The following is a 15,269-nucleotide window of genomic DNA, read 5'->3' as shown; positions in this document are numbered from 1 at the left end:
TGGAGTCCCTTTGCGGTGCGGTATGTCTTTTTTGTTGGTGATATCTTTCTATTTCTAACCATAGTAATTTAAATTACTCTAAATTATTTTAAATTACGGTGAAAGAGATCTAATTCTCAGATACAAATGAAATGAAAGAGAGATCAAATTCAAATATAAGAGATGAATGTCGAATGAAAGAGAACGAGAAGTAAAATCGATCTCAGATGCAAGGGAACGAGCTATTCTAACCAACTGGCCTTACTCCATATGCAAGTTGGTTAATATAATAAATACAAGTATGTATATAGACTTGTGTACTTAGAAGAGGCCACGCCTGCTCATCTTGTCCGTATTCAAAATCTTTTAAGTTTTTACAATAAAAACAAAAATCTTACAAACCCAGATTCAGATTTGAATAAATAAAACACTAAACAGAAGTGTATAATCAGCAGATGTTTAGGTGTACAATCAACTTGAACTTTAATCTTTGGCCTGAGCAAGTTATGTAAGAACCATGGTTTTGATGTAAGAGTGGATTAAAATGATAAATGGGGTGGTGGTACCTGCTGCAACCAAAAAGAATATGATGGAAGCAAAAGGCTTAAAGAAGTCGACACTTGATTTCTACAGCAAATCTTCAACAGATAATCCAAGAATTGTTTGTCCAATATACAAAATCACACTCTCCCTGGAGTTACATCCAAGCTCATTAATTTGACAATCCTCTCTTTTTTTTCCCTCCACAATAGACTAGGATCATAGAATTTTCACAAAAGGCCGACACAACCGAACTCGTTCATGTCTTCAGCATTCATAGTTCCACAAAGGTCTGGGAAGAATACAAACATCAAAGGGGGTTCTCACCAGGGAGATAAGAAGGGGAACCGCCGTCGACCTGGCTCTTTTTTCTATTGAACATGCCACTCAGATTAGGCAGAAGTGTTTTTTTCGAAACAGACGTCTTCTCTTTGTCCAACTTCCGGGCCTCAATAATTTTCATTTGAGGGTTCTGCTTTTGAATCCTGTAATGGCGTGGGGATGATTCCACTGACATCTCTGTTTCCGCCAATATCCGTGATGCAGCTTCAGCTGCTTTCTTTTGCTCCCGTTCTCGCCACCTTCGGAGCTCTCCTTCCACTGCCTTCTTGGCTGCTTCAGCCATTTCTGCCCTCTTTTTGGCCTCCTCAGTTGCAGCCTTCATATCCTCAATTTCCTTCTGGGTTGCCTCTAACCTCTTCAAGGCCTCATTTTCACTAGCCTTCACAGCTTCCACCTGGGCCATGGCAGCAGCCACTTTCATTTCTGCTAATGTATCAGACTCCTCAACCTTTCGGCTCAAAGATTCAAACTCTTCCTTTGATATAGTGATCTTGGCACCAGACTCAGAAGTTGATGCTCGAGCAGCGTTAGTTCTCTCTGATAGAACTCTAATCTGTTCAAGGGCTCTTTCTTCAGCAGCTTTAGCCTCTTCAGCTTCTTCCAAAGCAAGTCTCAGCTTCTTCTCCGCTTCTTTTACTGCAATTTTGGTTGTTTCCGCGTCCTTCCTCAACTCCTCTGCTTTAATCTTCATCTCTTCTGCTTCCCGCCTTGCATTTTCAGTTTCCAAGGATAGCTGGTTTAGTGTAGCTATCATTTCATTGGAAGCACCTCTTGCTTGAGACTCTTCTGCTAGGCATGCTTCAAGCTCAGACTTGGTTTTCCGCAGTTTCACATGTAAATTCCCAGCAAGCGATTCTGTTTCCGCTTCCTTCTCCTTCAGTTCAGCATGCTCTTTTTTCACATTCTCAAGTTCCAACTTAAGTGCTTCAACTAAGCTTCTGAGACTGCTTTCCTCTTCTGCTACTTTATGCAGTGATTCCTTAGCATCATCCAGCTCCAAAGTGACAATTCTCACAGAATCTAAATCGGAAGCTTTTGCATTCTCCATTTGCTTTTGCAGAGCCCCAACTTCATTCAACGTTTCAGAAAGTTGTGCTTCAAGATTTCTAGAGAGTTCTGGATCAAACTCTTTTCTCAGAGAAAGCAATTTTTTTGTTGACTCTTCCAAGGTAGCTTTATACGACTGCCTCAGGACATCCTTTTCAGCAAATATCTTCGCTTGCTCCTGCTGGGCTTCCAAAGATGCAAGTTTCACTTGCCCAATTGATTCCTGCACAGCTGAAATTTCCTTGGAGAGCTCAGTAACCCTCTCCGCATTTTCTTTGGCTGCATCTTCAGCTTCTGCTGCCTGCTTGAAAGCAGTAACTTTTGCTTGCAAGGATGCATCACAGTCCTGACGGATTTTCTGTAACTCCTGCTTTGCAGCATTAAGTTCAGTAATCACATTCACATACTGTGCTCTTGCTGTTTCCAAGTCTTGTTTCCAAGCACCATCAGTTCCAGCAAGGTTGCCAGAGTTTGCTTCTTCAAGTTGCTTTGCCTGACTTTTTGCAGCTTCTGTTGCCTTTATTGCAGATTCCTTAGATTCACTGAGGGAAGTCACCTTATTTGTCAGATCCTCAAGAGTTTCCTTAGCCTTTTCAAGCTCCACAAGTGCTTGGGTTTTCGTAGTTTCAGCATTCTTCAGTTGTTCCTTCAACTTGTTCAATTCTTTCTGGGCCAGGTGAAGCTGCGTCTCGTTGGCTAGTACTCTCTGCATTGAAACATCACACAAAAAAAAAAAACAGGATATTAGAAGAGCATGCATTGACCAAACAGTTGTTGCATTATAATGAGTAGAATTTCTGTGGTAGTTAATAACCTCACAATGATGAAGAGTTCCAATTAATCAGAGATTGAATGGAAGATTACATGAGTGAGATAATCATTCACATCCATAGCTACAAATATACAACTTCCTTCTAGAAGTAGCTTCTAAACTAAATAAATGGAAGGTCGAAATATTGGGTTCACACAATTTGGAAGGTCAACTTCAGTACATGCATTGAAATTACAGAACATGCAAACCATCTATGACGTACCCAAAAAAATTGCTACAGAATAACCTTTGCTAACCGTTTCAAACAATAAGCTCTTTTTTTTTTTCTGGTTAAAAAAGATCTCTAGCTTATTTGAATTTTAAACGCAGAGAAAATGTATGTTTACTACCATCAGCTTCCCAATAACTTGTGGAAAACAAATAAAATTAACCAAGAAGTGAAGCAAAATATACTTTCCAATTGTCAAATATAGATATAGACGCGGGCTTCCTAAATTAAAGAGTAAGGAATCAGAAATACCTCTGCTGAATGAGGTTTTGTCTTCTTAATGGCAGGTTTTTCCCCAGAGAATGCGCCTTCTCCAAATAGTGTAACAGCATCTTTAACAGATTGGAAAGGTGCCCTTGTGTCGATCTCTCCCACCTCCACTTTAGGACTAGGAGAGCTTGTAGCACTTTGGCGGTCTTTTGCAACCATACTGCTCTGTTTTTTTCTACTTCAACTACTCGCTGAAAATGGAAAACATATTTTTACAAAATGATGTTAGGGAAAGGAGAAATGAGGATTACAAAAAGCTGCCAACCCCACATGTCTAGCAACTTAACATGTAATTCAACAAAATGCTCATTAGTTTTCATACAAACAGTAAAGGCAAGGCATACGGCCTCATAAGACATGATTACAAGGGTCAAAAAACAGATTAACATAAGAAACGGCCTCAAATTCCCAAGAGGAGCTATGAAATTTTAAAGAAACTCTCAATCTAAGGCAAGGGTTGATACTAATAACCCATGCAGAGTCCAAGTTTCATTAACTGAGGCCTTCTCAAACCTCTTGCAGCTATGTAATACCGAACGGGAATGCTGCAACATATCAATTTAAAACTTGGCCTTCATTATGGCACCAGTATGAAATATGACTCAATTCTACAGAAGCCTTTTGATACAACACATTCACACTCAAGCAAGGGGAAGAAAAGTCAGTCTTTCACACCCATAACCCTTAACTTGAGACTGCTCTTCTTCACAATACACCCAGTTCCACCACCCAAAAGTCCCACCACTTCTCATCACCTCATAAATAAAAGAATCCTACAAAATCCATCTCATAAGGTCTCAAGTGCATCAAGCACCACATTAATGTTCTGTCATATTCAGAAGATTTGTAAAAAGGTTAACGGTGGCATAGCCAATTAGTTAACATGAAAAACCCACCAACACCAGTTATAAGACAGTCCACACTATGGGTGAAACCCACCCTTTTTGTCTATAATCTCAAAAAAGGCCACAAATCCAATTTTCCCATTGACGCACCATCGTTGTCGTTTCATTACAGACATTGTATACACATACGAAATTCTATAGATATTAAAATGGGGCAATTAAATTTTGACACGATCATTTAACAGGCCCTAGACATTTTTCCAAAACTACTTCCCAGAGTTCTGAAAATGAATAAACAACGGAAACCAATGAAAAGAAAGAGAGAGAGAATTCAATTTTCATTGTACAGTCTAACAAGCCTTGGCGACGGTTCACCACAACTGGTTCAATGATTTAGAACTAAATTCATACATATTCAGCAAACGACTTTAATCATGATACATCTATACCTTTTATGACAACCAATCCTTCAAGAAATGGGCCCAGATACTTAACAACTCGTCATTTCTAATAATGAAATAGTCCTTAAAAATTCAAGTAAAAAACGCTCTCTTGTAACTAAAAAAACAAATTTAAAAGGTACCAAATGATAAATAAAAACTCATAGATTTCTTTACAATTATTCAGTGAAGAATCAAACAATAATGCCATCAAACAAAGCTGAAAAAGAGCAACTTGAAAAGCGGCAAAGAATCAAGAAAAGAGGTGACAGTTGCTTACCCAGAAACCCTAATCAAAGCCACACAAATCTATGCACCACAAACCCTAGAAATCACCAGAGCTCGAAGCCAACGCGCCAGTGCGATCATGCACATAACGACGAACTGTGACCATCTTCACCGATCTTCATCTTATTCAAAAGCCAAAACCCTGTAAAGTTCCCGACCCAAGAACCAAAACCCACCAAGAAAAGCTCAGGACCAGGCGATAATCGCAAGAAAAATTCAAACTTTCTCGGCAGAGAAGGTGTTTTCGCGGAACAATAAAGAAAAAAAGAAAGAAACTTTGAAAGAGAAAAAAGAGGAAAGAAGAACCAATCTTTGGGTTTGAAATAGAAATGGGTTTTGTTTTTCTTGGACAATAGAAACGGTTAGAGAGAGTCTACAGTGTTAGAGAGAGGAGATTTGAAAATTCGAAAGCTGTTGGAGACAAATTTTATATCAGCAGGTCAGTCTGTGAAAAAATAGAGGAGGAAGGAAGTATCTCGTGGAATATCTTGTCCTTACCTGTCTGTTTTGTGCATGCACCTATTGTACCATAAAGATCCTTTTACCCTTTTTCTTTGAATGAAAGGGTCAGCTGGTTAAAGGTACAACGCTCTAAAGCAATTGGTCAACAAGTATAGGGAGCAAACTGCAGAGGATTGGGGCTTGCACTATGTTGTTGAAGGTGGGGAGTGACATGTGATGACGTGTCCCCCCGTCCAAGACAAGTGTGACTTGGTGACTAGGACCAAGGGGAAGGTCGGACAAGAGAGAAAGAGATGGGTTTAGTTGGCTTGTGAATTAGATTATTAGTTTGCCTTTTTGCCCCTTGGTTGTTTCTCTCTCTCTCTCTCTCTCTCTCTCTAACCCCAAAGTTCATCTGCTAAAATGTCACACCAATAATTCTAATTGCTCAAGTTCCTATTTTTCTCATGTGATGTGATAGGGGGTTTGGATAATGGATTATGTATGGTTGACCTGAAAATGGACCGGCAACTTGCAAGTGTATCCAAGGTTCATTCATCTAATAATAAATAATAAATAATCCACTATAAAAATGTAAATTGGAATTTCACCCAATTAGCTATGGGGTTTTTTTTTTAAATAATTATTTTTCTACTTGAAATTATTGGTGGGAATACAAAATACATAAATACTCTGAGATAAGTCAAAGGATCTAACTCAGGAGAGGGATATCATAACACCATAAAAGCTCATTGGGTAAATCCATGTGCCACATAGAAAGAGTTTGCAACTCTTGGAACCCAATTAAAGTGACAATGCATTGCAGATGCAGACATCTTGCATGAAGCTACCTCCATGTTGTCCCAAAATCAAAGGCATGAAATGATCTCCTAACTTGGAAGATTGTATTTGATCTTTGGCTAGTCAATGGATTGAAGGTGGTGTTGCTTGGCATCTCCACCACTCTCTTACCGTTTCTCTAGAGAGCCAATAAAACTAGGTTAGTATTTTATCAAGATCTCTTCTCAATACTATAGAGGTGGTCAAGTTGAAAGAGGGAATGGTAAATTATAGAATGTTTCTAGCAAATACAAAACAAAAAAGAACCCTTCATCCCAATTCCCACCTACTATCTCATCCCATGCCCTCCTTGAAATCAACTTTTTATGTAATGACCAGGCTGGGCTTCATGGCCAAATCCAAATTTGGAGGCCTAGAATTAGAGATGGCCCAAGTCCAAAATTTGAAGACCTGGATTTTGGACATGCCCAAGTCCAAATTCTGGGCCAACCACAAACCAGACAGTTTTCAAATTTCCTACACAAAGATTGACACGTGGGATGCTGACTGTGAGCTACCCATGGTTGACAGCTGACACAATGCATGGCTTGTGACACTTGGCATCAAATTTTTGCCTAATGATAAAGATAACATAAAAAAACTTGGCCTTTGCTCTTGGCTGGAGCCAAACTAATATTCCTAACATGGCAAGCATCAAAGAAGCAAAAGAGCAACCACAAGGCCCAGAAGAAGCAAAGGCAGCAGAGGTAGCAGAAGAGACTGAGGCAAAGCCCTAGAAGACAGATATCTCTGGTTGTTTACAATCGAACCATGGATATGGAGATGATGACATTATTTCCTCAGGCCAGGCCAGAGAGACCACATGGTCTGCAGCAATGCTGATGATGGCTCGGGCGATGTAGCAGACCACTTTAAACGTGTGCAAGATTGAGTGAGTGAAAGATGTAAAAAGAAGAGGGTCCAATCCAAGTTTTGCTTTGTTTTTGTTTTAATCGTTTTGGCCTTCGTAGAATCGTATAGTGTGGGATGAATATGATATACGTATGTAGATGGACAGTCTCCGCATATTTTTGTTCACTTTGTTGTCATTTCATGTACGTGATCGGGAACTTTTTCTTCCACTTAATTTCTCATTCTTATCAAAAGAGAAACATTATCATAAAATACCATGATTTTTATTCACTACAAAACAGAATGCCTTTAGCGAGGGTATTTTGTGGTCGCAAAAAGCCTTTTGCCGTCGGAAATTCGCTTTTTCGACGGCAAAAGTTCATCGGAAGTCGTCGGTAAAACGACGGTTGCAAATACTTTTTTTCCGACCATTCCGTCGGAAATAATGTATTTTCGACACCCATATTCCGTCGATATTGCTTATATTTTTATCGGAAATAGATTTTCAAAACAACCATACAAATTCATTTCCAACAATAAATGTGGTCGCAAATACTTGCGCACCTGTCGGAAATAATTTTTGATCGAGATCTTTTGTTCTTGCCATATTATTTTTTCGACCAATGACTATTTGTCGAAAATAGTATTTCCGACCCTAGATTACTATTTGTGATAAATATAATTCGTTGGAATTGTGCTTTTTCGACATGGAAGCTTGTCGAAAAAAATGTTTTTCCGACTACATTTATAAGCATTAAACGTACAAATATTTTGTCAAAAAATCTAAATAATATTTCAATTGAAAAATTGTTGTTCGAAGAATAGTATATATCATCATTAATAAAAGACAAATGTAATAAATTACAAATATTCATTACAATCCTAAGCTATGTCCTATATCACTAGTCCCAAAGTCTACTTCCAATCGAACATTAAAGAGTTCGAATGCATGCTTCATAGCTTCCTTTGAATCTTCGCTAATGATGGGCTGCTGCTATTTCCCATTAACAATAACATTGTTTGTTTATCCTGCCAAAACAAGAACAGAGCTAGTTCTGTTTCCAAAACAAAGTTTTAGTCAATGTGTAAAATCAAATATATCAAGTAAGAAGACAATACATGACAAACAGTAATGAAATAAGAACAGAAAAATAGATACACTCACGGTAGGTGCCTAGGCGAACCTCCTTTGCAGATACAAAATCCTGAAGAGACACCCTTCCAGATAGAATCTGCTTCCATTGACGCTGTAAGTATGCTCTAACCTGTGTAAAAAACAAAGGTAATCATTAACCGTGGAAATCAAGTCAACCACCAGTAAAAGCTATTTTAAGGAAAAAAAAATACTCAGGGCAAATACAAGATATCCATGAAACTAAAGAGGTAACATGGGAACATGGATTGACCCACAGGCAATTGACATAAATAGACCACATACAACAGTCTAAACTCATGTTAAGTCATTATGCCTAATCAAACACACAGTAATGAAAAAGAACAAATCAGAAGAATTTACCGTATCCTATTATTACCTTATAGGGTGACCATGTATAATTTGACTGATGCAAGGAACTCACCAGATGGATCCCAGCACACAGAAAGGATAGGCTTGGTATGTCCCTGCATTTCAAAACCCGCATTCCAAGTAATAAGTTTGAGAAAATATATGGTTAGGATACCATAAGGAAATAGTTCAAGAATTTGTAGAGGAACATCAAACCCGCATTATATCAGTACCTAATACAACAGAAATACATGCTATAAGAAATTTTCTGAAGTACTTAATTTGAAGCCCTATTTTAGGTATTGCTCTTTCGAGAGTACATTACAAACCCAAATATTTTAGCCATTAAAGCAGAGCAACAGAAAATAAAACATGAAATAAAGAACCATGACCATTAACAATCAATCCAAGTATGCATAGAATAAATAATTGTCAAGGCAAAGATCTTAATAAATCTGGAATACCAGAAAGGCTCAGTGAAGTATACCTCATCATAGTTGATGCTTCATGACAGAACCTGCACAACCAAATCACCGCAAGTAAAATGCACAATTGACAAATAAGTAAAAAAACAGAGACATAGAGAACTGAAATCTAACTAATTGAGACAGAGCACAGAGAGACAGAGACGGTGAGATCGGGAGAGAGACAGAGAGGGTGAGATCGCGAGAGAGACGGAGAGGGTGAGATCGGGAGAGAGACGGAGAGGGTGAGATCGTGAGAGAGAGACAGAGACGGTCAGAGGCAAACGAAGATGGATGAGATGAGAGAGAGAGACGCAGAGGGAGAGACAATGACTTAGTGAGAGAGGGGGATGAGAGAGAGACGCATAGGGAGAGTGAGTGTTGGAGGCGGCTGCTAGGTTTCTGAAATTGCCCATTTTTCACTTTTGCTGGTGAAGAAGGGGGAAATTTGAGTTTTGGCTGGAGTTATTTGGCGGTCAATGAAAAATGAAAGGGCTCTTCCCCACACCAATTCCCAAATAAATAAAAAAGAGTTTAAGTCAAATATCCAAAAATATATATAATAAATAAATTAAAAGTCAGAAAAATATACTGAAAATTCATAGGAACTCCTTGTGATATTCTCTTCTATTTAAAGCTCCAAAATTATATATAAAAAAATGTCTTCATCTTATGCTTTTTTACTCCAAAACCTACCCTCACCTTCTCCAAGTAAGTTTTTGTGAAAAAAAGTGCATAGAAAAAACAAACTTAGGCAGAAATTGGCAAAAAATAATTAGGGAAAATAAGCAAAAGGACAGGTGGCGCATGTAAGAAGCTGCCACTTGTCCATCAATTCAATTTAATATAAATTTTATATGATTTAACTCCTAAAAATCATAATGAATATATTATATGATTTAACTCCTACGAAGTCCTAGTGACATTCTCTTCGTCCAAAAGCTTCAAAATTCTTTTTTTTTTACTTATAAAAATTTAGAGTGACAACAAAAACTCAAATTAGTTTGTGTAAACAAACCAAACACTAGTTAATGTTTGATAACCTAACACTCTTGCTTCTTTGATCCAATCATTCACCTCAAAGAAGCTGCCACTTGTCGATCAATTCAGTTTAATATGAATTTTACATGATTTCACTCCTAAAAATCATATAAAATACATTAAAAATCCAAAAAATTCACTGAAAATTCCTATGAAATCCTAGTGATGACATTCTCTTCATCCTAAAGCTTTGGAAATCTTTTTTTTTGTTTACTTATAAAAATTCAAAGTGACAACAAAAACTCAACTTAGTTGGTAAACAAACCAAACACTAGTTAATGTTTGATAACCTAACATTCTTGCTTCTTTGATCCAATAATTACCATGAACTGAATTATGTGGAATCATGATTTTAGCCTCTAAAATTGAAGGATTTATTGTCAGGAGTGCATAGCTTTTTTTTGGTGTATTTTTCTTATTTTTATTTAATTTATTATGAAAATTTTAAGATAATCATTTCCAACGGTCCCTAATTCTTCTCATAAATAGAAAATTTATTACCGACGAACATATTTTGCCCTTGGAAATAGGTTGTGATTTCCGACAAAAGTGAATATGCCCTCGGAAAAAAGCACAACTATTACCATTGAGTATGAATTTGGTTGTAAATATAACGGCATTTCCGAGAGGACATATTTCTCCTCGGAAATAGTCAAACAATTCTGACGGAATGAGAAACCCCTCGAAAATAATCATCATATTTCCGACAAACATACTTTTTGTCGTTAATAAAGTTGGCGCTAAGTCTTCCCTCCAAATAAATTACATTTCCGACGACCATAGAGACTTTTTCCGAGGGTATTTTTTTTGTCGGAAACAAATTTCAGCCCTATGACATATTTCCAACGGACACCATTTTTTGGTCGGAAAAAATACTTTTACCGAGGGAATTTCAGGACCCTCGGAAAATGTTGGTCGGTAATGACCCTTTTTTTTGTAGTGATTATTATTTAATAAATACCATTATATATATCGAATAACAGTATTAGAACATTTCCAGTCGAAGTGTCAAATGATAGGATGAATAATATTATGTAGGGCTAACGACAAAATACCTCCTGAAGGTTTGTGATCATTCTCAATATGGATCATAGGGTTTCAATTTCATCAATTTACACCTCAATGTTTTCAAATTTGACCAATTTAAGCATTCTTGAAGAAATTGATGAGATTCAATATTCTTGTGTGCATGTGTGTTTACAGAGAAGGAACATTATATAGGATAAGAGGCACAACTAACCACACCTTTGCTAAAATATGAAAACTATGAGAGAATATTTGTTTGTGGGAATTTTCTGTGTATTCTTCTCCTTGTAGGAGGTCATATTTATAATACAACGAAACCTGAATGGGCAAGTAAATAATAAATTCCTAAATCTATTTGCAGTAGGAAATCATGAATTAAAGTAAATCAATTACAATTATAATAGGAATTCTTAGTGTGTAAGGAAAGTAAGTCAATATCCACAAGTCACGCCAACACTCCCCCTCACGTTGGTGCATAGATGTCGCCAATGCCCAACTGATCTAGTGAATTGTGGAATGCTTTACTGGAAATCGCCTTTGTCAAAATATCCGCCAATTGATCCTCGGATTTCACAAAAGGAAACTGAAACACTTTAGCCTCAAGCTTTTGTTTGATGAAGTGTCGATCCACCTCAACATGTTTAGTACGATCATGCTGAACCGGATTCTGTGCAATGGCTATAGCAGCCTTGTTATCACAAAAGAGATTCATTGTGGATGTAGGTTTATACCCAAGTTCAGTAAGCAACTTTCTTAACCAAAGAAGTTCACAAATCCCTTTAGTCATGCCTCTAAACTCGGCTTCTGCACTGGATAAAGCTACTACATTCTGTTTCTTGCTTCTCCATGTCACCAAATTACCTCCCACGAATGTGAAGTAACCCGATGTGGATTTTCTATCTGTTACATTACCTGCCCAATCTGCATCTGAATAACCATCAATATTTAGATGACCATGCTTTGAGAACATAAGTCCTTTTCCAGGTGCAGACTTCAAATATCTAAGTATCCGAAGAACTGCATTCATATGGTCTTCACTTGGAGAGTGCATAAATTGACTGACAACGCTCACCGCATAAGCAATGTCTGGTCGAGTATGTGACAAATAGATCAATCTTCCCACTAACCTTTGGTATGTTTCTTTGTTAGTTGGAACTTGATCCGGATATTCTCCAAGATGATGATTCTGAATAATAGGAGTGTCCGCAGGTTTACAATCTAGCATTCCTGTGTCTGTCAACAAGTCTAAGACATATTTCCTTTGAGAGAGAAATATGCCTTGCTGCGATCGAGCCACCTCAATTCCCAAGAAATACTTGAGTCCACCTAGATCCTTCATCTCAAATTCCGTAGCCAGATAGTCTTGTAGCTGTGATATTTCCTGTTTATCATTCCCAGTAATAATCATATCATCAACATAAATTATTAATGCTGTTACCTTCCCTTTTCGATGTTTCAAGAACAAAGTATGATCTGAGTTGCACTGTTTGAAACCATTATTCTTCATTGCCATGGTGAACCGTCCAAACCATGCACGTGGTGACTGTTTCAATCCATACAATGCTTTTCGTAACCTGCAAACTGTTCCAGTCTGAGTAGTATTATATCCAGGAGGAATGTCCATGTACACCTCCTCCGTGAGTTCGCCATGTAGAAAAGCATTCTTTACATCAAACTGGTGTAGTGGCCAATCTAAATTAGCTGCAAGGGACAATAAGACTCTGACGGAGTTTAACTTTGCAACGGGAGCAAAGGTTTCTTCATAGTCTATACCATAGGTCTGTGTAGTATTCAGAAAATCATCAGGATCAAACGTCATATGATCAGTTGCACCGGAATCAATTATCCAGCTCCTGGAATCAATCTTATCGGAAGTATGGAATCCATAACCAGTACCATTACTGGTCATATTGCATTGTCCTCGATCTATAAGAGTAGCCCACCAATTGGGGTAGCCATGCGATTCAAAACAAGTCTCACAAGTGTGTCGTGGATCACCACAATATGCGCAATCTAGTCCACGTGTCGGGGTCGTTAGTCTAGAAGTAATAATTTGTGCAGCGGAAGATGCATAGGATACAGGTGGAGTAGGAATTGAGATCGGAATCTGAGCCTGAGTCGGGGCCGGAGTCGGAGTCGAAATTGGGATCAGGGTCTGAATCAGAGACAAATTCGGGTTTGGGGTCATCATCGGAGTGGGGGTCGGGGTCGTCTTCGGAGTCGGGGTCGGCGTCGTCGTCGTCATAGTCGGGGTCGGGGTCGGGGTCGTCGTCGTCATAGTCGGGGTCGGGGTCGTCAAAAAAGGATCCTGATTCTGGATCGGGTTCAGGGTCAAAGTCTGCATCTGTAGGAGCGGAGCCATCTGGGCACTCAACTCAATGATGGTTGGTGGAGAATGAGAGAAGGAGTCGATGGTGCTACCTCCATGAGGGTTGAAAAAATCATCAACCCCCATAGCGGCGGCGGGGGTTTGAAACTAGAGTCAGCAATTCCAAGATCGCCGCTCTGATACCATGCTAAAATATGAAAACTATGAGAGAATATTTGTTTGTGGAAATTTTCTGTGTATTCTTCTCCTTGTAGGAGGTCATATTTATAATACAACGAAACCTGAATGGGCAAGTAAATAATAAATTCCTAAATCTATTTGCAGTAGGAAATCAGGAATTAAAGTAAATCAATTACAATTATAATAGGAATTCTTAGTGTGTAAGGAAAGTAAGTCAATATCCACAAGTCACGCCAACAACCTTTTCCCTAGATAAAGCCTCAATTAGCTTCTTGACTTAAGGAAACGTAAAATACAAGAAACCACAAACTGACTAAATACAAGAAATTGACAAGCTGACTAAATATTGTGTGACAACCTAGGAGAAGTAACCGGCCTATAGTTGACTTTCAATACTCCCCCTCAAGCTGGATCAAGAGGATTGATTGATCCAAGCTTGGAAAGGAGCCGTTGGAACTAAGTTGTAGGTAAGGCTTTGGTAAATATATCAGCAAGTTGATCATAACTTCGAGTGTACTGTGTTTGAATCACTTTGGATTGAACTTGAGCGCGAATATAATGGCAGTCGACTTCAATGTGCTTAGTCCTTTCATGAAAGACTGGATTAAAGGAGATGTGGAGCACTGCTTGATTGTCACAGAAGAGAAACATGGAAATTGCAAACCTTCAGCACGAAGGTAAGTCGTTTGTTCAACTTCTTGGTGATTTGAAAAACAAGTGGAATGAGCTCGAGGTGTACCGCCCACACACCACAGATGTTGCTGTGCTTTTGAAAAGAGTCGAATAAGATAAAAAATTTCAGTTATTATCAAGCTTAGACTCAACATATGAAGACCTCCACATTCACATTCTTATGAATTCTGAGCTGTCATCCTTTACAAGTGTTTGTGCTACAATTCAACGAGAAGAGGTACATAGAAAGGTCATGAACATTGAAACCAAGACAAATATTTTTGAAACTAGAGCATATTTGTCGAATCACAAACACACTGAGGAGAAAGTATACAAAGGCAAGAGGCCAGATTTGAAGTGCAGCTATTGCAACAACACTGGTCATGTGAAGGAGAGATGTTGGATCCTTCGCCCTGAATTGAAGCCTCTCAAGTTTATCAAGCACAAAAAGGGCACTCAGAAGAAATTTCAGACTTCAGTTTCTAAAGCTAATCATGCAACGTCTTCAAACAATGGACTTCGAAGCTTCACTTCTAATCCCGTTGATCTTATCAATGAATTTGCTTCTTATATTCAGAAAACGAAATGGAGTAATGACAATGAAGGAGTAAGCAATGTGGGAAATGAGAACTCAACAGCCTTGCTTGGCAAATTTGCTGAATTTCTTGCTGAAACTCAAAACCTTTCCTCTAAAGAAACCTCAGGTACCCTGAATGCTTTTTATACTGCTCTAAATGTTAGTAAAGTGCATGATTTTTGGGTCATAGATTCAGGTGCCACTGATCATATGACAAATCAACTCACACACTTATATGATTTTGAAAAATTGAATCATTCATCTCGTGTGTCAGTTGCAAATGGTAAGGGCGTTACTGTTATAGGTAGAGGGAAGATCAAGTTAATCTATGATAATATTGAGTCAATGGCCCTTTACATCCCTTCCTTTCCTTTTCAATTGCTCTGATACCATGAAGAAATTGATGAGATTCAATATTCTTGTGTGTATGTCTGTTTACAGAGAAGGAACACTATATAGGATAAGGGGCACAACTAACCACACCTCTTTCCCAGATAAAGCCTCAATTAGCTCCTTGACTTAAGGAAACGTAAAATACAAGAAACCACAAAC

At 38.2% G+C, this 15,269-nt stretch overlaps 2 protein-coding genes across 5 annotated transcripts; both read right to left on the bottom strand.

Annotated features, from left to right (window-relative positions):
- On the bottom strand, positions 581 to 5,299 carry LOC18772218 (WEB family protein At5g55860). Its single transcript, XM_020565311.1, has 3 exons — positions 4,784 to 5,299; positions 3,201 to 3,409; positions 581 to 2,614 (listed from the first exon to the last, which is right to left on the bottom strand). Exons 2-3 carry the CDS (start codon positions 3,375 to 3,377, stop codon positions 830 to 832), a joined length of 1,962 nt encoding a protein of 653 aa, XP_020420900.1. The 5' UTR covers positions 3,378 to 3,409; positions 4,784 to 5,299; the 3' UTR covers positions 581 to 829.
- LOC18775202 (DNA polymerase zeta catalytic subunit) lies at positions 7,694 to 9,392 on the bottom strand. 4 transcript variants are annotated; one of them, XR_002271957.1, is made up of 4 exons: positions 8,916 to 9,392; positions 8,457 to 8,544; positions 8,109 to 8,189; positions 7,694 to 7,979 (listed from the first exon to the last, which is right to left on the bottom strand). XR_002271957.1 is itself a non-coding variant. In XM_020565237.1 (4 exons), the coding sequence occupies exons 1-4, from the start codon at positions 8,921 to 8,923 to the stop codon at positions 7,879 to 7,881; spliced, it is 252 nt and encodes an 83-aa protein (XP_020420826.1). In that variant the 5' UTR covers positions 8,924 to 9,390; the 3' UTR covers positions 7,694 to 7,878. The 4 variants fall into 4 exon arrangements, 3 of the variants coding, with proteins under 3 accessions (XP_020420826.1, XP_020420827.1, XP_007206577.2); XM_020565237.1 differs by having other exon boundaries at positions 7,694 to 7,953; positions 8,916 to 9,390; XM_020565238.1 differs by having other exon boundaries at positions 8,090 to 8,189; positions 8,502 to 8,544; positions 8,916 to 9,390.

The sequence above is a fragment of the Prunus persica genome, chromosome G6, assembly GCF_000346465.2.
Source record: "Prunus persica cultivar Lovell chromosome G6, Prunus_persica_NCBIv2, whole genome shotgun sequence".
NCBI lineage: Eukaryota > Viridiplantae > Streptophyta > Magnoliopsida > Rosales > Rosaceae > Prunus > Prunus persica.
Note: the sequence above shows the minus strand (reverse complement) of the source record. Positions and strands in the feature narration are given on the sequence as shown.